The 25727-nt window shown below is 33.4% G+C and overlaps 1 protein-coding gene across 1 annotated transcript in view; it reads right to left on the bottom strand.

The window, feature by feature from the left end:
* LOC150096810 (CD109 antigen-like) overlaps window positions 1–25727 on the bottom strand; it is a 325733-nt gene that overhangs the window by 86398 nt on the left and 213608 nt on the right. Inside the window, exons 19-23 of the mRNA XM_090408083.1 lie at window positions 24947–25064; window positions 20155–20268; window positions 15378–15494; window positions 14938–15066; window positions 2327–2495 (exon numbers count right to left, since the gene is read on the bottom strand). Coding sequence (XP_090264209.1) covers window positions 2327–2495; window positions 14938–15066; window positions 15378–15494; window positions 20155–20268; window positions 24947–25064 — 647 coding nt within the window. The remainder of the gene's footprint in view (window positions 1–2326; window positions 2496–14937; window positions 15067–15377; window positions 15495–20154; window positions 20269–24946; window positions 25065–25727) is intronic.

The following is a 25727-nucleotide window of genomic DNA, read 5'->3' as shown; positions in this document are numbered from 1 at the left end:
AGGATAATGCATGTAGCATTGGATGAGCTGAAAACAGGAATTAAGATAGGTGGAAGATTGGGAAATCTGAGAAACACTGATTATACAGTACTCCTCTGCAATGACAAGGAAGAACTAGGGTAAATCCTTGAGAGAGAGGTTAATGAGACCAGCAAGAACAGAGGACTTAAAACTCAATTCTAGCAATACAATGATTGTGATTCTTGAAAGAAATACAGACAGGGAAGGCCCTGAGAAACAAGTGCATCTTAATGAAGAAATAATTGAGGAAGTCAGCAAATCTGAGTGCTTGGGGTCCATTAACAATAGGAAGAACTGTTGTTCATAAGAAGATTAGAAATGGCTAGAACAATAGTCAAAGACTTATCTAAAGTCTGAAAGGACAGATCCATCACTGCAGGAACAAATCTGGATGAGAATTCTAGATGATGCTGGTTTTTCAGTCTTAAATAACTCTAATACGAAAAAGATAGTTGCTTTTTGAGATGTGGAATTACAGGAGACTATCGAGGATCTTATACACCAAAAGAAGTAGAAACAAATGACTGGCAGTAAAGTTCCTGGAATAAATGAGAAGTGGTAGAACCTCAATGAAATGGGTGGATATGGCAGAAGTGACAGGTCCTCAGAGAGTTGAAGCCTCAAGAAAAGCTTACAATAGGAGCACCTGGCAAGAATTCATGAGGCACATCGCTGAGGTGCAGACTGATTATATGATGTCTGCTGATATCTAGTGAAATTATGGATGGTAAATTGTATATTTTTTCTTGCCTATATTTGTAGTAAGTTTTTTCACTGTGCTGGAAGAAATATTATACTTGACAATAGATTATATTCTAGTTTCATCTTTATCTTTACCCAAGTGCAAACAAACAAAAGCTTATAAGACTATTACACTTTTTTATAAAATCTTTATCAAGTAGCTTTATTTTTATCCTCCTACATGTTTCGCCAATCTGTTTCTATTGGCATCCTCAGGGAATACAAATCAGTAAGCACAAAATGAAGGTTACAGACTAGGTTATAACCGATGGTTCTAAATCATACAAAAATTGGTATTGTGCGTGACAATGTGACATCATAAACAAAAGCTTGTCTGTGAAAGTCTTCACAACTATGCTATATGCATTAGAAAACATTTGACTTCACATCAAGCTGCTATTATATGAATAAGACTGAAAAAATAAGGATAAAAACACAAATTTTGTATCAATAAATAAGAAAATTATCAACTTCTTGTAAATTCTTCAGTAAGATGAGAAAATATTTTCTAATCTTGAATAGAGGATAATAACAAGATATAATTTCTTGTTAAGCATAATTTACTTTCAGATCAAGCCAACCTGGTTGACCAAGTTGTTAGCATATCTGCTCTTCAACCAACAGGCTGAGGATTCAAACCCCATATTGGACATGGATGTTTGTGATTATCTTCAGGTGGGAGATAACTTTCATTGATCAGTATGGAAATAGCATCCCACTTATTGGAGGCCTGAAAAGTTCCATGTTTAGTCTCTAGAGTAGAGTTTTTGGCCTAGGTATAAATGAACAAAAAATACAAAAAATCCTTAGCTCACACATGGTACTTTGTACTACTGTAGGATTAAAACCTTTTGTGGACAGGAGTCACATAAAAAATAAGCAAAACAATTTTCTACAGCAATATCATCTGTATAATTATCCCCATTGTACATGATGGCAGCCCATTTCTAATCTATTTATACTATCAGTAAACAGATCAGTAAACCTATATATAATGATGAGATTGTGTGATGGGATTGAAATTATGCTATCTTTATCTTGTCCTTAACATGTTACATTCATCTATTACAGACAGGTAACTTGACTTTATAGAAACCTAAAATATGACAGAGTGGTTATGACTACCAGCAAGATCTGCTGTTTCTGTTTATTGCATGAATGCCTTGGCTGGTTTGTCTGACTTGCAGGATGAAAACCCCAGAGGTGGAAGGAAGAAAAAAAAAACACTGTCATCTCCATGAGGCTGGCTAACTTACCTTCAGTTAAATCCTTTAAAATTAACATCCTAGATAAGAACCAAGATTAGGTCTTTCCAACTAAAGGTGTCATTGATATACTGACTGAACTATATAGGCTCTATTAACAAATCAGTTAATAAACTGTATTTATCTCTTAGTTCATTGTACAAAAATTCTGTACCACTTATAATGAATGTAAGCAAAGTACATTTACAAATAGTGGTCTCAGGAGAATCTAATCTTAATATAAATGGTAATTTTTCTGAGGTATAACATTAAGATCATCTGTAGTATAATTCAAGTACCAGAAAAAATACACATCTTACCAACAACAGTAATAGTAGCATGATTGGATCCAAAAATATAAAGGCGGTCTTGATGATATTGCACAACAGGTGTTTGTGTGATATTTGTATCAAGATATTTCATCAGATATGCTCCTTGTGATAAATCTAACAAGAGAGAAGTATGTCTAAACTGAGGAATACCGCTAGCCTAGGAAGAGAGAACAATTTTGTTTAGAACATATTCCTAGAAGGAATGAACATTATATGAGATACATTTATCTCATCTCTTTCTCTCTCTCTCTCTATATATATATATATACACACACACACACACACACACACACACACACACACACACACACATATACATTAATTTTTATTCTGTAAACTTTAAAAATACACACTTTGAATTCTCAAAAAAAAAATTATTTAACAAATTGTCTTATTTATAGACAGTAAATTACATCAATATATTGATTTATGGAGTCAACTACAGTTTGAAATAAAAACTTTAATAATATTAAAATTATACATTTTGACCTTTATATTAAAGTAATCTTCAGGAAAATATATATATATATATATATATATATATATATATATATACACACACACACATACACACTACTCTTTTATGGCAACTAGAAATAGTAAGCTATATGCTTGGAAAGAAGTTAACGGACACCCTCATGGGCAAGGTGAATCGTGCTATGTAAAGAGTCGTGTTTATAGCCAGTATAAATTAGAGGAATATGATATTGTGAGTGCAACTGTATCTGGGTGAAATGGCTGCGAGAAGGGAACTGATGGAGTTTGAAAGAGGCACTGTGACAGAATGCCATAATGAAGATCTATATTTTTATTTTTCTCAAATTTTTGACAAATTGGGCCATCCTCGGTCAACAATCATTGATACCATACCGAGATGAAAACACAGGGAGTCAACTACAGTGCTACCTGCAGTGGATGACCCATCACACTAACTGAACCTGATCATAGAGTGCTACGAAAGATATATGTAAAAACCGCCACTTATCGGCCCAAATGTTATGGAGTGACAAATCATGCTGCACCCTCTACTAAGCAGATAGATGGGTATGAATGTAGTAGATACCCAGTGAACATTTTTTACCAGAGTACATAACCCCAACTATGAAATTCGGAGATGGCATGTGATGGTCCCGTTCTTCCTGGTTTGGCCTCGGACCTCTGTTTGTGGTGCCATGAACACTGAACTCTGAGATGTATCCGAACATTCCAGACAATGCAAGGCTTCTCACTTTGTGGCATTTCTATGGAACTGACCACTGTCTCCTTCAGTAAGACAATGCACCATGTCATAATGCTACTGCTGTAGCATTATGGATTTGACATCACCACGCTTGACTGGTTTCCACAGAGCCCTGATCTCAACCCTATAAACATCTGTGGGATGAACTGGAGCATCGGATGAGGTCGAGGGATATCTGCCTCACAGCAGTCCAGGACCTCATTACATATTTACAGGGAGAATGGTCCAAAATTCCCATTGATCACTACTGTATGCTTGTGGAAAGTATGCCCCATAGGATTTCTGAAGTCATCACAGTGAAAGGAGGTCCTACATCTTATCAAAGTGTGGGTCATAGCTGTTTGTGTTCATCACACTATGGTGTCCGTTGACTTTTTTCTAAGTAGTGTATATCCAGTCTAACACTACATAATCTGTCTAGTCTGACCTCTTGCAATTAAAAAAAATAATAATAATAATAATCAAATTAAATAGAATAATAAACAACATATAAAATGAATAAAAAAATTCAAATAAGAAAATAATTAATTACATCAGCCAATCAGAACATTTTTATTACTAATAGCTGGTTCTTACATGTTACTTTTAGTGAAGATACTTTATATTTGAGAGAACAACTTGAATTTAGGCCAAATAGAGGAAAAGAGCAAACTGGATTCAGGCAAAATAGACCTTGTCAACATTGAATTACTGGTAAACAGAAAAAAGAGAGGTGATATGATGGAGGTCTATAAACCTTTCAGAGGGGTGTTATAGGATATTGGGTAATAAAATTTTTCTTTATATGGAAGATACAGAGAAGATAAGGGGCATTCATTCAAGTTAAGTTTGTGTGCAGTTTAAGAAAGGGATGAGAGCTAGAATTTTCTTTCATAGAACCATGAGTGGAACAGTTTGCCTGTTGAAGTATGGAGTGCATCTAGTGTGAATAAGTTTAAGAGGAGGTATGCAGCTGATGTGGGTGATGTATAGCCTGACTCAATGAATGCTTATCTCCCGAGAGGTCTAATAGTAATAGATAAGATAAATAAAAGCATAGAGGACAAACTATTAGAAGAACAAAATGGATTCAAAAAGTGATCTTGCATAGACTCAATTTTTACTTTAAAATTAATTATTAAAAAGGTGAGGGAATTTCAAAAAGAAACATATATAGCCTTTATCAAAGGTTTCACAGACTTTAATAAAGTTAAGATATCTTGGAAATATTATCTAAATAAAATATACCAAACCAGTTTTTATAATCAATTCAACAGATGTTTGTTAAAGATAAAAGTAAACTAGTTAGGACAAATATTAGAATGGAAAGAAATATAAAAAGAACAATGGTACAGATGTATTTCATTGCCCTTACTTATATATATATATATATATATATACAAATAAAGTAATAATAATTTGGAAACAGCAAATCCCACCAATTAATCCACCATCAAACAAAGTAAATATGTTATTATTATTATTGCCTGGCACTTCCAAGGAGTCCAAGGATTCGTTGGAGGAGGACACACTACTCTACAATACTCTGTTTCCAATTCTTAATCCACCAATTACACACAATGGCATCTATTGCCCACCACTCACTAGTATTTTTTATTTGTACATTGCATGTGTTCTCATAGCTAATTTGCCAGTATATGTGATGAAAAACCCAAGTTTTCAGGAGGGAAAACCTTGTTACCTCTGTATGAGACTGGCTAACTCCTACAAATAAAAAAAATCATATAAAGATTCCTTGACTTAGGTCTTTTCCAATTGAAGGGTGCAATGTGTCATAATTCTTTCAACTGTGTTTCTTTTATTTGGCTATGAAACGATGATGTCTAATTCAGCCAAACTGAAGCCTTTTAAGCTTCAGTTTTATTTTAGTATTATAGTATCGTTTAGTTTTATTTTATATTATATTAAATTATTTTTATTTATATTATTTTATTTATTTATTATATTATATTATATTATATTATATTATAGTATAGTATAGTATAGTATAGTTTTATTTTAGTATCATCCAACTATCTTAGCTACATGAGAAAATGATTTATAAAGATCGAGGAACATTAAATGAAATCTCAGAAACAGTACAATATGAAATATTAAAAGAAATATCAAAAATAATTGCATTCAACTGAGAAAACCCAGTAAGAAACAAAATAGTGTAGATAATAAAATATTAATCAAATATACATGGATTGCTTTCCTCATAATGACATTGACATACATAAAAGGACATGGATATACACAGATGGCAAAATATTTATTCAAATTGATCATGTGTTTATAGATAAAAGATCGGCAACGAGCAGTATGGATGTAAGATCATATAGAGGAGCTTGCTATGATTCAGTTCATTATCAAATCAGGCACTATTATTTTTGGTCAAAATTAAATATAGGTGCAGAATCTCAATGAATAAATAAGAAAAGTATGAAAGATCACTAAACTTTAACTTGCAGAAATTTAAAGAAACTGAAGTTAAAGTTAATTTCCTGAACAAAATTAAAGAAGAAATAGTGGCTGAAAATAGATATACAACAGGATGAAGAAAAAAAGCTGGACAAACATTAAACATGGATTTGGATTCTAAATATTGCAGAAGAAATTCTGGGATACAAAAATAAGTGAAAAAAAAAAAAGAAAGAGATTGGGTTGATGGAGAATGTACTCAAGCAGTAATAAAAAGAAATAAAGCATATAAAGAATTTACTGCAAGACTAGCTAGGATTAAATAAGGAAAATATAAAGATCTCAGACAAGAAGCGGATAAAATTTTTTGAAAAAAAAAACAAGCCCTTAATGAAATGGTAATGCGCAATAGAACAAGAAATAAAGATCAAGGGCAATCTTAGACAAGCCTATGATAAAATTAAGCAAATCAAAGGAGGATATAAGCTGCAGCTAGATATATGCTGAGATGGAGAAGGAAACATTTTAACAAACAAAGAATAAAAGCAGATGGAGAGAATATTTCCATGAAATACTGAATAAAAATGTTAGCTCTGCAACTAAAAATTATATACCATTTACTATTAAAGAAGATGATTCTGTAGAGCTATCATCATGGCAAGAGGATAACAATGTAACACATTCACTCAGGAACAACAAATCTCCAGGAATAGACAAAATCCCTGCTGAAATCAGGAGGAAAGAAACTAAAAGACATCATCATCAACATATTCCAAGTATGTACACTCTGGGAGGGGGGGGGTATAGATATTATGATAGTGCTACATAAAAAAGTTACACCATTACTAACTTCCAATCAACAATTTTCCTCCAAATTAATCAGTCAAGGCCACAATAACATCATCAGATCTTATATTTCTGTCTTCTAAGGCACTTTTTTCTATATCAATCCACCTACATCTTGTAAAATAAATTTAGTTTAATCCTTTATCCAAGTGTGTGCAAACAAAGTTTGCACTTGAAAGTATCTTCAGGACTGGGGTAAAGTGGTACAACACTGGGCAACTCCTTGCAAAGGTGGAGCAAGCTACCAACACTCCTATCTCAGTATCTCCCATAATGCAAAACACATCTCCTTGCAGATATGTATAATGTTATGCATTAAGGGAAGGGCCACTACCCAGACTAGTTTTGACCTTTATTGAGGTCTTTCAGTGGGAGCCAGGTCCAGAGGTGGAGATACAAGGCAGAAGCAATGGCAGGTCATCTTTACCTATAGGAGTTGCCAACGGGTGTGCCACCTTTTTATTAAATTACTCTGGATTTAGATATAGGATTGTTGGTATCTTGCTCCACCTTTGCAAGGAGTTGCCCGGTGTTGTACCACTTTACCCCAGTCTTGAAGATACTTTCAGGCGCAAACTTTGTTTGCACACACTTGGATAAAGGATTAAACTAAATTTATTATAGTCTAACCAAGTGAAAAATAAACTTTCAACATCTTTCTCTAAATCCAGAGTAATTTAATAAAAAGGTGGCACACCAGTTGGCAACTCCTATAGGTAAAGATGACCTGCCATTGCTTCTGCCTTGTATCTCCACCTCTGGGCCTGGCTCCCACTGAAGAGACCTCAATAAATTTCTTCCAACTTTCCAGGCGTGATACACCCAATCTTAGTACAAATAATGAAATTCTCTTCAGAAACATCAAAAATAGCTGGGGACAGCCTTTTCATCGGGATCTAGCCTGGAGAATAGCCTACGGGCGGCTCCCGGTGAAACTGGTGAAATCCCGGCATGTACCTAACCCGTGCGACCCATTCTGCGATGTCTGCCGGGACGTGGAAACGGTGGACCACTTCTTTTATTTTTGCCCACCAGCCCAACGCATCTGGCGGAGACTCAGCACAGCATTGGGAATCCCCATGCTGACAGTAGAAGAGGTCGTACGACTACAATTCCCGCCACCAGTCCAAAAAACCCAAAAGTTCACTATCTTCCTAATCAATGTACTAAAATATCACATCTGGAAAGTACGGAAAAAATCCCAGGTACGAGACGCAAATTTAATGTATGCAAAAATAAGAAAAGGTTTCTTTTTCTACTTACCCAAATTTCTTGCACAAGAAAGGCACTTACTAGGAGACTTTAAATTTGTGAATCAATACTGCAAACCACCGACAATATGCTTTCTTATACAGGGACGCATCAGGCCCTGTATATCTCTTTAGAACCCAAAAAAACCCACCATCACCCCCCCACCCCAGGAAAAAGAATGACCACTCTGTCTCCCCTAGCCACAAAGCTTTCGCTGGCACGGTTTCTTTACTCCAAACAAGGGGGGGAGAGCTGAGAACCCGGGCGGCGAAGGCTTACTGCGAGGCGGTGCTGCTCCTCGTGAGCGGCATCTCCCGGGCCAGTCTCTTCCCCATTCTAAGTCCCAGTGGTACCAGGTATACAAGTTCCTCAGAAAGTTCCTATTCACTCCTACTTACCGGACCTTAAGTCCTGTTATTTTAGATTTAAAATAAATATTTAAATAAGTCCTATTATTTACATCTTGTTTAAAAAAAAAAAAAAAAAAAAAAAAAAAATACCTGGAATAAAAATAAGGATATTATATCTAGTAACATAAAAAGAACCTCCATTAACACTGGAGTAAATCATTACTTTAGATAAAATAATATGTGAACTATAGACAAAAGTCCATCTTTAACCTTTTTTTTTTTAACAGATAAATTGAGTTATGTTACAGACCAATTAGCCATTAAGGCTAAACATATGTTACAGACCAATTAGCCATTAAGGCTAAACAGGTTGACTGAGGCCTCTTTTTACCTCCTACTATCCTACTCTATCTTATATCATACTCCTCTTTTACTGTCTGCTGATCCTCAGCATGCTTTATTCTCCAAAGGCCAATGATGAGAGACATGAACTCCCATTCTACCTCAATAAAGGTTGAAACTAGTCTGGGTAGTGGCCCTTCCCTTAATGCATAACATTATACATATCTGCAAGGAGATGTGTTTTGCATTATGGGAAATACTGAAATAGGAGTGATGATATCTTTCTCCACCTTTGCAACGAATTGCCTGGTACAACACCGGGCAACGAGTTGCCCGGTGTTGTACCACTTTACTCCAGTCCTGAAGATACTTTCAGGCGCAAACTTTGTTTGCACACACTTAGATATAGGATTAAACTAAATTTATTATATATTATTGTCTAACCAAGTGAAAAATAAACTTTCAACACCTACATCTTGGTTTTCCTCTGGGTTATTTTCTTGCCAACCTAGCAAAGAATATTGCTAGGTTGAAGAGGAAGGATTATTGCTAAATCCTTCCTCTCCTATTCTGTTTTTTAAGTGACCATACCATCTGAGATAAACTGTATACTAACATATTCTTGAATACTAACAATGACAAGTTCTTTTCTAATATTCTCATTTTTAATATGACAATGCCATTGATGCAATCAATTCACTCCCATTAATCTTTCTCAGAAGTTTCGTATCTGTAGTCTTTGATCAAGTGTTTTATTTCTAAACCAGGAAGAGGACACACTACTCCTGGTTTAGGACACGCTACTCAGATCCATAAGTTAAAATTGGTTTGAACACTATCTTGTATAGCTAATTTAGTGTTTTGAATAATTTCTTTCTTATTCCATATAAATTTATTCAACTGACATCTTACCATACCAGCTTTACTAATTTGCTTGTCTATTGCAATATTTAATTTTCCATCTTTATTAAAAATTATGTCTAAATAGCTAAATGTTTTACTTGTTCTATAGGTTCCCCATTCAGGATACAGTTAATGTTTTCAATGTTTCTGTCTATTTTCATTGCTGATTTTTATACCAAATTTATTACATCAGTTTTCAATTTAGTCAGGGAATCTTGCGGACTTGTACTGGATTTATTTATAAGATCATCTTCATAAAGTAAAGAGCTGTTGCCAATTTTGATATCAGATTTAATACCACTATCCTTCATAATGTGATCCATATAGATAATGAATAACAGTGGAGATAACATGCACTCTTGTAGCACACCTGATTTAACATCAAACCATCTTCCTGTACCTCCTTCAATTTTAACAGCTAACTTACAGTTCAAATACAGACTATGTATTGCTCAATGTAATGTCCCATTTACATAATTTAACTGGCATTTTGAAGAGCTTTCCTCTTGGCACTGGTCATATGCTTTTTCCAGATCTATGAAACTTAAAATATAAATCCTTGTTTTATTTCCAAGATTTCTCAACTATTTGTCTTAAAGTGAAAAGCTGATCCTGATAACCTTAATTTGGCATGCACCCAGCTTGTTCTTTTCCAAGTTTCTCTTTTTCAAACCTCTTTTCAAGTATGCTTGCATAAATCTTACCTGGAACACTAGAGAAATACCTCTGTAATTCTCACATTTAATTTTATTTCCCTTTTTATAGATGGTACCATGAAAGCTCTACTCCAATCATCCAGTATTCAACTCTCTGAACACGCTTTCTGAATTCTGCAGTGCAGCCACTGTAAAACTTTTATATCTTCATATTTGAGCATTTCTGTTTGAATTTCAATACTCCAGCTCTCTTTCTACATTTCAGACTTTTGATGATTTTTTTTTACTTCAAGTATGGATATGAATTTTTGACTGCATTTCTGTTGGGAGTTTTCTACCATCATGATAACACTGCTTGTTTCACTTAGCAGTATTTCAAAGTAATTACTCCAGACATCTAGAATATCATTATCTTCAGTTTTCATGTCACCTTTATCATCTCTGATTCCTTTTATAGTAAGTACTCTTTCTTTCATTTCTAAGTTTTTTTCAATTGCTTCCAGAATATTTTCCCACCTTCCTGATATTTATTTTTATGTTCTTATTAAAGTCTTTCCATGAATTGCTTCGCTTTCTTACATTTTTCTCTGTATTCTCTCAGAGTACAAGGTGATGTAATTGTCAGGGACTTTTGATAAGTTTTCTTCTTTTTCTTGGCTGCCTCTTTAACTTCCTGAGTCCACCACAGAGTTCTGATTTTTCTAGTCTCACAGACAACCTCATCACATGCCTCTCTAGCTGAATTGAAAAATGATCAATGTTTTTATCAGGGTTTGCCACATAGTCTACAAGGTTTGGTTCTTGTGTTCAACCTCTTTCATTTTTTTACTGAATAATGTTAATGTATCTACAATTCACCTCTGAATGCTACTCAACTTTATGTTTAAAATTTTCTTGAACACTCTTATTTTCAATATGAAATTCAATTTTATCCTGCTCAGAACTAGCAGTGATCACTTCCTATTTCAAATCCTTTCAATACTCTGGTGTCATGAACTAGTGAAAAAATATTGCTATCAACTATAACATAGTTAAATGAGATTTTTCTTACTTCTTGTATCTTCTCTCCATGTGCATTCATACACATTTTTATGTTGGAACATGGTGTTCATAATATCCTGAACTAGTCAATATCCTGAACAGAAATCCAGCAGGTTCTTACCATTATTTTTTATTAGCTTTGCTCTTTTCTTCAAATTTTCCAAACATTTATATGTCTAGTAATCTTTTCCTACTCTGCTGTTCTTCAATAAGGAACAACTTTTCTCTTTTCATTATACCAGCTGCCTTCTCTAACACCTTGAAAATTTCTTTAATTTCTTCCTTAGTAGAATCTTCTGTGGGACCATAGGCAAAAATAAGTCTCGTTGTTCAGTTCCCCATTTTGATATTTTTCTACATCACTCTACTTGATATTGCCTACAATTGAAGAAGATTATCCTTATATTTAGTGTTGAATACTATAGCTATAGCTACTCCTCCTTTCCCACAATTGTTCTTGCCTGAGTATAACATTTTGTTTTTGTTGCTTAGAAATATCTCACATATTTTTATCTTCCTTGTTTCAGTCACAGCTATTATGTTGATCTGGTCCCGGAGTTAGAAGACAAAATACATGAATTGATTTTTATCATATGAAAGAAAGAGAAAATGCCAAAAGAATGAAGAAGCCTGATCTGCCCAATACATAAAAATGATAAAACAGTTTGTGGAAATTACAGCGGTATTTCTTTGTTATGTACAGCACAAAATATTTATGCCTATTTTGAAGATCTGATTAAATCCATCTATGGAGATAATTGGTATCTCTCAGGAAGGTTTCTTTCTCAAGAAGGAAAGGCATATCCACAACTGATCAGATACATATAGTTAAACAATTATTAGAGAAGTTTTGGGAATTGAATATAAATATTCATCAGATTTTTGTGATTTCTACAGATTTAACAGAGGAACATAATATGAGATTATGATATACTTTGGAAGCTAGTAAGAGTTATAAGGTTAAAAATGGAAAATTTAGAAGCGGAGATTAAAATTTAAAAAAAAAAAAAAAAAAAAAGGTGATGCTCTAGCTACAATACTTTTTAATTTATTATTTTTACAGCTATTCTGGCTGCTTCTGCTTAGGAGAGCCCCTGTTTTAATGTCATTAGCTTTTTACTCAAGAATTCTTAGGGCATACCCTTTTTTTCAATTTAATTCTCCCACATTGCCTAAGCCCCCCCCCCACTCCCCTTTCAAAACCATAACAGCAGAAGTATGCACACCGCAGAAAGAAGACAGGCAACAACATCCAAGAAAAGGTATGTGCAGATTTTCTTCTATTATGATACATATTTTTGTCTCTAAAAATACATCTAAAATGCCCTAAGAATTCTTGAGTAAAAAGTCAATGACATTAAAACAGGGGCACTCCTAAACAGAAGCAGGCAAAATAGCCGTAAAAATAATAGTTTTTAAGAGGAGTAACATAGGAGTTTTCCCAGAAATAATATCTTTTTAATTTAGCTTTGGAATATGCTATCCAATTATTGCCAATAGATAGATACTCAAGACATTCTAATAAACAAATCAGTGCATATTGTAGCATATGTAGATGACATTAACATCGTGTCAAGAATCAAACAGAAATCAGAAGAAACATATTTGGAACTAGGAAAATCAGCACAACTAAAAAATAATCAACAAAAAACCAAAATAATGATAATATCAAGCAGCATCAGTTAATTGATACAAGTGTGAAAATTGGAAACCTTGAAATTGAAAAAGTGGAATAATTTAAATATTTAGGAGTAATGATACCAACCAAAAGAGATAGTGGAAGTACAGAATCAAATAAAGAGAAGTAATCAGGCTTTCTATTCTCTCTAATGTGTACTCAGTTCAAAAGATATTCACTGGAAAACTAAAGTAAAAATATATAAATCGATAATTTGTTCAGTTGTTACCTATTGAGAGAAACTTGGATATTTATGGCAAGAGTGGAGAATCTGATTTCACCTTTGGAAGGAAAATCCTTGGAAAAATTTTTGGATCAGTGAAGGATAATGGTCTCTGGAGAAACAACCATGAGTTATATCATCTTTCTAAAGAACTCACAATATCCAGTGAAATAAAGTTCAAAAAGTTGTAGAGTCATAAGAAGAAGAAAACACACACACACACACACACACACACACACACACACACACACACACACACACACACACACACACACACACACACACACACACTTTGTTAATAAAATATAAAAAAAATTCATGCATTGTAGCATAATGAAACAACAAATACATGGGACTAGGGATAAAATTAGAGGAAAACTTATTTACATTATATGACAGGATTATGAATATAGTAAAAAGATTGGTAACAAACTTTCAGAAGAATTTATTACTAGCAAGGGGCTAAAATCAGGATAGGGATTTTTTATGTCACCAAAATTGTTTGCAATTTATTTTGATAGTGTCTTGGAGGATGGGAAGAGGCAATGCTGTGGAATGAATGTAACCCATAGGAGAACAATAGGAATAGAATGAGTTTCATTCTCTTTTTCTTTGCTCATGATCAGGTGATCTTCACATAGGACAAAGGAAAATGTGGAATACCAGATGAGGAAATTATTGGATACATATAAAAGTTGAGGCCTGAAAGTCAATCTTAAAAACTAAATCCCTAGTAGTTGGAGGTGACAGTGCAACAACACATCTTGAGTTAAAGGTGGGAAACTATAAATCAGTGGATGCCTTTAAGTATCTGGGCTATGATGGATCAGGCATGAACAGCTATTGGAACTATGAATAGCATTTTATGGAGTCATGAGGTCTCAAGGAAAACTAAGAAAATGCTATATTGAGTGTTTATAAGAGTATATAACCTATGGACGTGAGCACTGGATCCTCACTAACAGCCAAGTAAAAGTTGCGAGATGAATTACTTCAGATGAAGTATGAGAGCCATCTATATGGATTATTTAAGAAGGAATGTGTATATTCAAACAGAGAAGTTAGTTGAACAGCATGTTACAGAGAGGATGGAAGAATATGCTTCCATCCTCTCTGTACACATCCCGAGAATGAGAGAAGAACAATCAATTGAGAATTATGAATTAGTCACCCTGTAGAAGGAGAAAAAAAATTAAGACCAAGGAATATGTGGAGAGGAAACATTGTGAAAGCTATGAAGAAAATAGGCTTACAGGACTAGAAACAGTGCAGAGAATGGGAATCTGAGAGCAGGCAGCTATTGACAAGTGGAAAAGCCTGCAAAAAAAGTAAGTAAATCAATAAATAAATAACTATGTGGTGTTGGAAAATTTCTGCATTTGTCTGGATGCCTTACTGCACAAAGCTGATTTAACAGTAAAATCATGCCAAAATTAAAATAATACATTCACATTTAGTTCTCACCAGCATACAATTAAATTACAAAATATGTTTGGGTGAAACATGAAGTCATAACCTTAACTAATACAAAACCAGGCTGTCATAATAACAATGCTGTCTTCTTAAAATAACATATTGGTATGAGCTGATTATGCAAAATTTAAGATGCAGAATGAGTTTCATTTATTTATATATGAAGAATAATCTATGAAGACTGAACACTCACCTCAACATTAATTGTTTTGGTAATTATATCTTTGGCTACCTGTGTTTTTGCCATTATAGTAACATTTATATTTCCCAGCCTTGTGGATATAATTGGCATATACACAACTGCAGTTTTTCCTGGTTTTATCTGTATGATGATAGAAATAAATAAATAAAAAAAATGAAAACTTCAATACCTTGAATATTTTCATATTCTAAAAATTTTTATTAATAAGTATATGAATGGTCTTTTAAATACAAAGTAATTATAAACTAAAGGAATTACAAAACATTTGATAAATTTTGTATTTATGAAATATAACGAAATTAAGACATTTCAATGTGGAGTCAACATTATGTTAATAATGAAGAGATATGAAAAACAACCTGAAAAATACTATTTGCCAGAAAAATAAAATAAATAAATAAATATATATATATATATATTTGCACACTTACAAAGACCATATGCTCATGTTCACCATGGGATGTTCTTGGGTTATAAGAATTAACAAGTCCAAAGGATTCAACATGGACAAATTTATAATCTGGAGAATTGGCTAGAACTACAAGAACCTATAATAATAATAAAAGATCAAATGCAATAACAATTACACTAAAAATTTTACAAGAAAAATTAAAAAAAAAAGAAATCAAAGACAAACGCACATAGCAATGTTGCTTATCATTCATGTGTTACCTTTATAATAATTTGTGTTATATAATCATTCATGTACCATGCCATGTTAGAACAAAATAAACCAAGAATTCATTAAATCTGATGATATTTTACTGGATTTAAGCAGAAAAATACAGGCACTACAACTAAGTGTACAACATTGCAATGGAAAAAATGAGAATTCAATATCTCACTAAAATCCTAGCAATTACACTGTGGGTATTTGCTAGGATATTAGAGAAAACTACTGCCATAGGTGTCCAATAGTAGATGGGTTGCAGGTGATCTTAAAATTACATTCATCCCAATTTGCAAATTGAGAGAATAAAATAATGATATAATATGACTATACTCCCAAGTAATATAGTCATATCTGTAGAGGTTAGGAGAGTGCATTATTGCTGTGATGGAACTTCAAAAATCTTTCAGTTGAAAGACTGTTTTTGGAATTCTATATTACTGCCACATTACAAATAGAATACCAGCAGTATCTCCATTTGTAACATTTCTATGTGGTATTGTTGTTTTCTTTTCTTCTATCTGACTCTGTGGAGGGATGTTTGAAGCATCAGTTGCCTAACCTGACTTGTCATAATATTACATAGAAATGTTACAAATGTATCTTTGTTCTTCTTGAAAGATGTTAACAGTGTTCTTCTTGACTGTCCAAAACAGGCCAATTTACAGTCCCATGACACTTAGTCAGCATGGTTGGACAAGTGGATAGCATATCCACTGTCCAACCACCAGGCTATTTGTTTGAATTTCACTATGCACTTGGATTTTTATGAACATCTTTAGATGATAGATAAATTTCAATTTAGAACAAATATCAGAATGGAAAGACATATCAAGAGGATGCAGCAAGTATGTACTCTATCACTTCTACTTTTTTAATATATTCATATATATAAATAAAAATATAACAATCTGGAAACAGCATAACCCATTTGGTATACAAATAAAGATAGATAAAGATAGATACACTATTATTTATACATGATCAAATTGTATTAGTTACATCATATGATGGATAGAGATCAGTAAAATCATTAAATGAAATTTCAGAACAATATAATATGAGAATATCAAAAGTAAAGACAAAATAATGGCTTTCAAGGGAGAAAACCCAATAAAAAATAAAATAGTGACAGATAAGAAAATAGTAGAACAAGTAAATACTTTCAAATATATGGGATGCAACTTAATATATGAAGATGAAAAAGATATAGACATTAAAATATCAAATTTTGTTAAGGTAAACAACATAAGAATGATGTCAATTATGATAATTATAAGTAGCAGGCCAGAAGAGTCACAGGTATTGTATGGAAAGCTAAGTCTGAGTATGAACAGAAACTGGTTCTGGTGGTTAAAGACACCCAAAATTTCTATTGCTATACTGCAAATAAAAGAAAGAATGAATCAGCGAGAGCCTGTGTAGCTCAGCGGATGTGGTGTTTGCACACAGAATGAATTTGAAAGAATAACCCTACTGAATGGGATGATGCAGAAGACATTGTTCAACTGAGTAGCCATTTTGCTAAAGTTATCAACCTAGTGTATGCAACACTGAACTCACTGTTATCTATTCAATGTATGAAGAAACTCAAGTGCATGAGGAGGGAGTACTAGAGCTGTTGCACAAGATGAATAAAATTTTTGTATTAGTGCTGATATCCCATCAGTTCCTATTACAGAATTTTTATTCATGTTTTACCAACTTGCTCACATTCTATAATAATGTTACTGTCAAGTTAGACAAGGGGAATAGAAATATCATGATACTTTTGGATTTTGCTAAAGGCTTTTGACAGAATACAGCATGAAAGACTGTTGCATAAATCGGAGAATATGGTATTGGATTATAAACTATTGGCATGAATAAGAGGATGGCTGATTGACAGATATCAAAAAGTCATATATGGGAGGGATGAATCTGAAAGATTCAAGTAGTCAGTGATGTACCTAAGTCCTTGGTCCATTGTTATTCAATCTGTATGTTAATAACATTGGGAAGGATTTGACATACGATATATAGCTATTTTCTGATGATGCAAAGAGTGGTAGGGTAATTAGGAGTGCTGCTGATATGCAGTACTTGCAGAATGATTTAAATAGGTTGGGATTGTGGCTATGTGAAAATGGCTATCAGTTCAATGTTAATAAATGTAAGGTGTAATAAATGTAATCACTCTTTGGTGTGATTAGATATCCAATGTCATATTATACTGGAGGGATTACGCTGGAAGAAACTGATCAGACTAGGGATCTTGGAGTTTTAGTAGACAGGAAATTGAACTTCAAGGTTCATATAGCAAAGACTGTAAATACAACTCAGAGAATAATTGTAATGCTGAAATGAACATCGACATGTAAAGATAAGGTGGTTATTTTGCCTCTTAACAATGCCTTGACATGATATCACTTGGACGACTGCATGCAGGTCTGGTCTCCTGGTTTTCATGGTGATTCTGATACAGTGGAGAGAGTGCAAAAGAGAGTGTTAAACATGATATCAGGATTGTGGGATACTGATTATGAAGATGGATTGAGAGTTTGTAGACTGAAGACACTAGTAAACAAGAGAAAGAGGGGTGATATGATTGAGACTTTTGAAAGGGTTATACAGAATTTCAGTAGATAGAATTTTTCATTTTATGGAGGGTGGGGAAAGGATACAAGGGCTTCCGAAGAATCAGAAGTTGAGAATGAATGCTGTCAAGAAAAGGGTGAGGGCTAGATTTTTCTCTCTTAGAGTGGTGTGTGATTGGAATAGACTGCAATTGGATGGTCTGTGTGCAAGTAATGTGAATGAATACAAAAACAGGTATGACAGCTGGTATGAATAGTATGGCCTCCCTCAATGAGTTCCAGACTCTCTCTCTCGCTCAATAATAAATAATACATTTAAGCCATCCCTCATACAAAAACACACCAGAATCAGACTATATAGCATTCTCTCAAAATCAACTTTATTATATGAAAATGAAATGGAGCATAAAAAAAGGAAAATAGAAACTAATTGAAACAGCAGAAATGAAATTTCTCAGAAAAACAGCTGGATACACCAAGTGGAACCATAAAACAAATGAAGAAATTTTACAATCTCTAAATATAAAACCAATTAACTACTATATAAGTAAATATAAACAAAAACAGTTAAAACATCTATGTTGAATGGACAATAGAAGACTGCCAAAATACTATAAGGAAATAAAATAAATGGGAAAATAAGAATTGGAAGACCAAGAAAGCGATGGCATGATACCAGAACAGGCCACTTGCCTAAAATCCATGATAGGAAGAAGAATGTGTCAAAGAATTTATCCTTCAGAGAATGGATATACATTTGTTAGTTTGAATGGATGATTTAAAAGAGGTAGGAATATTATAATTATATAGCATTTTAACTAGCTTTTCAGTACTCCAAATAAAAGGGATGGAAACAATTTTATAATGATCTCGTGTGTTTGCATGTGGAGGGGGTTGTGCAGCAGCTTTCTATAATCAGAAAATAACAGTCAATATTGGAAGATGTTTAACTAAAATGTTCAGGAGAGACAACTGTTTGATTCTTACAGTGAAATGCAGAAAAAGAATTAAGCAATCAGAACAAGTGCAACAGAAAGTGAAGGAATTATGTAGAGCAGGTTGGCAGAGTGTGGAAGCACTTGTATTAAAAAAAAAAAAAAAACAGAGCTCAAACAGACCATCTGTGGGATAGTGGTTAAAGTAAGTGAGATATGGATCGCTATCAGATGAATCACTCTCCTCAGGACAACATCAAGAATTTTTAGAGAGGGTTTTGGTAACCACTCCAAACTTACAACTGTATTCTAAGGATGGATGGATTTGTACAGAGTCAGTATCTGGATAGTAAAAAGTAGCATTTTGAATTGGAAAGGATGCCTAGTTTTTTAAAGGATGAAGTATTGATGTGATATGTTTATACCAGAAAAGAATAGAGGATAATGTCAGTGAATGGAGGGAGATTTAATCATGACTGGTAATTTGTATATTAAGGTAAGGTGAAATCTTTTTTTTTTTTTTTTTTCAGGCAAAAGGCAAGAGTATGTTTTGGTAGCACTGAGACTAGTTATCCTTGCCTCATTGAAATATGGTATGCAAATCATACCATTGTTTACTCATAACATTGCTTATAGCACTAGTTATAGATCTTGATGCTTGAGATATTTGAGCATGGATTTTGTGAAATCGAGCATATCATCAGCAAAATTGTGAATAGGATTACTATTAACTTGTATTCTGCCTCAATTCAATATTTTGTTCATTTTACACTGATGATGTACTGTTATTTTCAGTATGAAATATTTGTTGCTTAATTTTCCATATATCTTTAACTGCATCTATATATTTCATCCTGTATCAATATGCCATAGCTTTCATTAGAGTTACAAATAAAATGATTAACTGTATGAGAAAACAATCTATTATCAAAATATATCAAATCTTAAAATTATTCTTATCCAAAATATATATGGATTTTGTGTCAGATGACAGAAGTGCAAAACACTTAGATTTATTTAACTATACCTCAATTTCAAAGTGCATATAATTGAAGACGCTGATACGAATTCCAATCTGTTCTCCCTCGATGCATTTGTAAGGCATTTCAACATTTATATAGAAAGGTCTGGAACTTGAATACTAGAAAAAAAAAAGTATATTTTGAAGGGAAAAAAACTAAGTTATTTATTTTTTGAGAAAATTTAGAGTATATTTTATTTTTGTCATTAATATATTGCAGATAATTTCATGCCTAAATTACAATTAGCAGATTTTTTTTAATGTGAATTTCCCAGGAGGTGGAAATATTTTCATGCCATTTCAGGCCTTCAGTAAGTAGGTCAGTGATCTTACTCCAAATTCTACATACTGAATAGGTTATGTTCCTATTAAAATATATTACTACAATGGGGAAACATACACACACACACACACAAACACATTTTTTTTTTTTTTGAAACAGCAGAGTATTAAGAATGACAATGAAAGAAATTTTATTGTTTAACATTAAAGAGAAAGAAATTTTATGACTACATAAGAATAATAAAATAATATCATTTTCTATTTCTTTCAACATAGTATTTTGATACTTTATTTTTAAGGACTAACATAACTAGAAAGATTGTTATGATATTTCTGGAATACCAACAACATGAAACAGAGATGAGATAAAATATGAACTGCAATTATAAGCGTCAATGGTCACAGTTACTGGTAAACTAACTACAGAAAAATGTAGTAACTGGCATTTATTATGATGTGTATCAATTCTGAGAATATTATCTTAAAATTTGTTGAAAATAATGAAACATAAAAAATTTAAATTACACTGATAATCTTATTTTTGCTGATTTATTCAGTTTTCCTTTTATTTACTTTTTCTTAGTGTAAATAATGAAACTGATAGATAGTCCAACAATGCTAACAAAAACTATGCAAATCTAAAGAATTTATTATTATTATTATCATTAATATTACTAAGTGACACCTCCAAGGAGTCCAAAGACTCATTGAGGAAAGGCACCTATTCTACAACTCTCCATCTCCATCATTTAATCCACCAACTACAGCAAACCACAACACCAACACCATCTACTGCCCACCACTAGTATTTTCACAGACAATCACAAACATCCATGCCCATGGCGGGATTCAAACCCGCAGCTTTTTGGTTGGAGAGTAGATATGCTAACTACTTGGCTAACCAGGCTGGCATTTTTAAGAAAGAAAACTAATGCAAGGAATTTTATTCTAGATATCAGAAATTTCATTCATAATTTATGAATTCTGTAACTATGAATTTCCTAAATGCTTATATAGCAAAGATTACCACATTTATAAAATAATTGTAAACATTTTTTTAACTTATATTTTTTATATATTCAAATTAAGAGTCTCATATTATGTTAAGATGAGCTTGCCAAAAACACTTATCAATATAGAGGTATGTTAATTATTAATATTCATTAATCATTAATTGTTCATGCATTAACATTAATCCATAGAATTACAAAGAATTCACTTATCTGGAAGTACACAGAGTACTTCCATGTAAATGAAAAAAAATTCTATGCACCCAGGTAAGGATTAAAGGAAAAAGAAGTTAAAAGCTTCTGGTATGTGGCCAATTAATAATATGTTGTTTGGACAGAAATATAGAAACTGTACAACTATTTTTCCCTCTCTTACATCACTGCTTCAGAAGAAGTCCATACAAATTAAGGGATCACTCAAGAGATGCTGATATTCTTGAAGTCTTAAATACAGCATATAAAAAATTTACACTATAGTTAAAGTTTGAATTTAGGAAAAACTTTGTTATACAGCTATAGCTTAAAGATGCCAAGAAATTATATTCTTGGTTTAATCCTTTTTCCAAGTGTAAGCAAAGTTTGCATGTGAAGTAACTTCACGACCGGGGGCAACTCGTATATAGAGGCTGACTTCACATCACTTGCCTTAGTATTCCATAATACAAAGCATGTATCCTTACAGACATGTATAATGTTATGCATTATGGGAAAGGTTTTGACTGAACTAGACTACCTAGACTGGTTTTGACCTTTATTGAGGTCTCATCAGTGAGAGCCATACCCAGAAGTGATACCAAGGTTGAAGTAATGCAGAATCATATTCCCATATACAAGTAGAAATAAGGTGTGACACCTTTTTACTAAAATATTTTGTTATATAGCTGACTTCTAGAAAGTCTTAATTATTAATAGCAGATGTGCAGGGACAAGAACAGCAAGAACTATGAAAAGCAGCAAACTACCAGAGTCTACCATTTCAAAAATGATTAAAAAAACAGGGGTTATTTATTTCCAGTAGAAATTATTGTGTAGTAATGAGATAATACATGGCAGGAACCATAGAGCTTAAACAAAACAATGAGGAAGATATTCAACAACTGACTAATATATTTTCAATTTATTAAGAAAATACAAAATGTGAGGTTTCAGAAATCATTCAATTCCTTATACCTTGCGTATGTATATACTGTTTGTTTCAGATGAAAATCAAAAAGAAAGAAGCTCCGGTAGTTGGTAGGAATGTGACTACTCTGCTAAAGCTCACTGTGGTCAGATAAATCCCAATTTACTGTTCTGTAATATGACTAAACTGGACTACAATAAAAGGACAACTAAACGAGATAGTGGATTCAGCATATCTTACCTCCAATGTACAGCTGCAGGATGTGGAATAATGATGCAGAAATATGTAATAGCATGAGGTGGGAAAAATTCCATGTCACAGAATTATATATTCTCAAAAATTCATCACTTTAGAGTGATATGTTTTTGGAGGAAGGTTACAGTGTACTTAAACAGTATTTCAAATCAAATACATCCTAAAAGTATTATTTCTACCATGAAGAGAATGCTTACTTTTGAAAACATAATGTACCTATCTATTATAGTAAATCATGTTATAATTAATTGTTCGGATCAACTGTGATGGTCAATTGTGTTTTGCATATTACATTCAGAAAGAATCTATAAGACATTATTACATGGTATATAGGCACAGAGTCCAATAAATACCAGCATCACCAAATGACTCAGAGGCATACATTAATGTCAAAATGGCTTGAAATGATCACAGCAATTTAAGTTGCTATTAATATACATTTCCTTCCTCCCTCTTTCTCTTTCTGTGTGTGTGTAAATGACTGCCATTTACCTTCACCCACAGCTACGCAGCTACCTGCTTAATGTAAAGTGATGCATTTTGAGAAGAGATAACAAGCTGTGTACTATACTGATGAAAACTGGACTGCAAGAAACTGAGTTAGGGACTTGAGGATGATTATGGACAGGTAGTTGAAGTTTACAGGCCATATTGAGAAAGTAACCACAACAGCACATCAGATTACATGGTTGTTGAACACATTAACAAGCAGGGATAGAGAGATAATTATTCCCCTATATAAGGCTTTAATAAGGCCACATCTGGACTATTGTGCACAGATTGGACACCCAGATACTGTGGGGATGAAGAAGTGGTGGAGATGATCAGAGGCAAGTGACAAAGATTGTGGCAGGTGAATGGAATGCTCCCTATGAGAATAGATTAACTCTCTGTGGGCTTCAAAAATTAGCTGATAGGCAAAAAAGAGGAGCTATGATAGAAGCATTTAAGTTATTAAAGGGATTTTATAGGACTGACATTCGAAAAACTTTTTGCAGTACATGGTAAGAGGGGAAGAACAAGGAGTATCAGAGAAATTGTGTTAGAGTGTGTTAGCAAGTGTTATGACTAGACTTTTTTCTTGGGGGAGGGGGATAAATGGGTTGCCAGAAGTGGTTGTGAGTGATTCATCAACGAATTTGTTTAAGGAGAGGTATGATAGATTTTATTATTTTTTTTTATTATGCGACACCTCCAGGGAGTTCAAAGACTCATCGAGGGAGGGCACCTACTCTACAATTCTGTTTACATCCAATCTAATCATCATCTACACCAACGCCATCTACCGCACACCATGACCACTAGTATTTTCATACACAATCACAACATCCATGCACCATGGTGGGTTTCGAACCCACAGCCTTTTGGCATGAGAGCGAATACACTAACCACTCAGCCAACCAGGCCGTCAAAATCAAAGCACGGCAGCGGTACTCGGTGTTCCCAGGTGGGTACCCTCCCAAGTACTAACTGCCCTCAATGCTACTTAACTTTGGATCGGATGAGAGCCGGTGCATTCAATGCGAAATGACCGCTTGTGTGAATAATGACAAGTGGGCAAATAATGGATCTACCCACTTGAGTGGCAGATCCATTCTTCCACTCATCATACACTGAGTCTTCTTATTTCATGGAGATGCCTATATAATAATAATAATAATAATAATAATACGTGTTCTTACCAATGAAAAATTATAAATCAATTGTATATTCTTCTGGAGCCTAACCTGTAACCCACCTGAGAGTAGGCAATGGCTGGATAATCCAGGCAGAGGAACAGCCTTACAATGAGTGATGAAAATCATCTATCCCCCTATAGATGTTTGTAAACATCTATATTATAGTGGGATTTGAGTAAGATGGGGGGAGAGAGCAGAGAATCAAAGAGGCTATCCATTCAACCAGGCTGGCAGCGATACCAAAATGTTTCCATACTTCTTGCCAGACAATATATAATTTAGTGCAAATATTTTTAAAGTTCATTTTCTTCAATAGTTATTTTACTCATATGCTAAATAAAAACAAACATTGACACAATCTGTATGAAATGTTTACTCAACTAATTAAAGCAATATTAGTAGCCTTATAATTTAAAATGCTTTGCATGATCTAAGCATAGCAGACTTACTTCAATGGAAAATGGAAGGAGACCAAATCCATGAATACTATTCATTCCAAAAGCACTAATCATCCACTGAGCAGGCATAGTAGGTACACGAACATTGAAGATATGATATCCAAGAGGACTACAACAACAACAAAAAAAAAAGTTATTTCCTCTTAGTTTAAAAATTCAAATAATTTTTTAATAATCTAATGAACATCTTTTGTGTGATTTGATAGGAGGTTATTATTGGTACAATGCATTTTCTCATCTTGTTCAATGTTTCTGAAGTTGTTTTCCACTTGCATTTTAATTTTTTTGTTGTTTTTTGATGAATTGAATGATATATTATTCTTGCCAAGAAAGTATAGTCTTGTTTTTATCTATTTTATCCTAGCATTTAATCAAAATGTTTGGGTATTTTGAATTTAAGATGAACTGTTATATAGTCCTAATGCATATCTGGTAAGGTTAGGCCTATCAATTTACCATAAAGCGAACACTTTGCAAGGATATTATTATTATTATTTTTATTATTATGCAAGTATCTCATGAAGTCAGAAGACTCATGAGTGATGGGTCAGTGATGAGATCTCCTGCAATGATGAGGCATCATTGCAGGAGATCCATTATTCAAACAGTAGCACTGTGGACTTCAATTTCCATGGGTGATCCCTTGTTCTTTTCCTCAATTCAGCATCAATCCTATAAAACTCCTTTAATAACTTTGACACTTCTATCGTATCTCCTCTTTTTTTGCCTATCAGCTTGTTTTGAAGTCCACTAATCTTCAATCTATTCTCAT

This window comes from Typopeltis vanoorti, chromosome 18 (genome assembly GCF_054136105.1).
Source record: "Typopeltis vanoorti isolate ZY-2024b chromosome 18, IOZ_Tvanoo_1.0, whole genome shotgun sequence".
Taxonomy (NCBI): domain Eukaryota; kingdom Metazoa; phylum Arthropoda; class Arachnida; order Uropygi; family Thelyphonidae; genus Typopeltis; species Typopeltis vanoorti.
The sequence above is the reverse complement of the archived record's forward strand: the minus strand, read 5'-3'. Positions and strand labels throughout refer to the sequence as shown.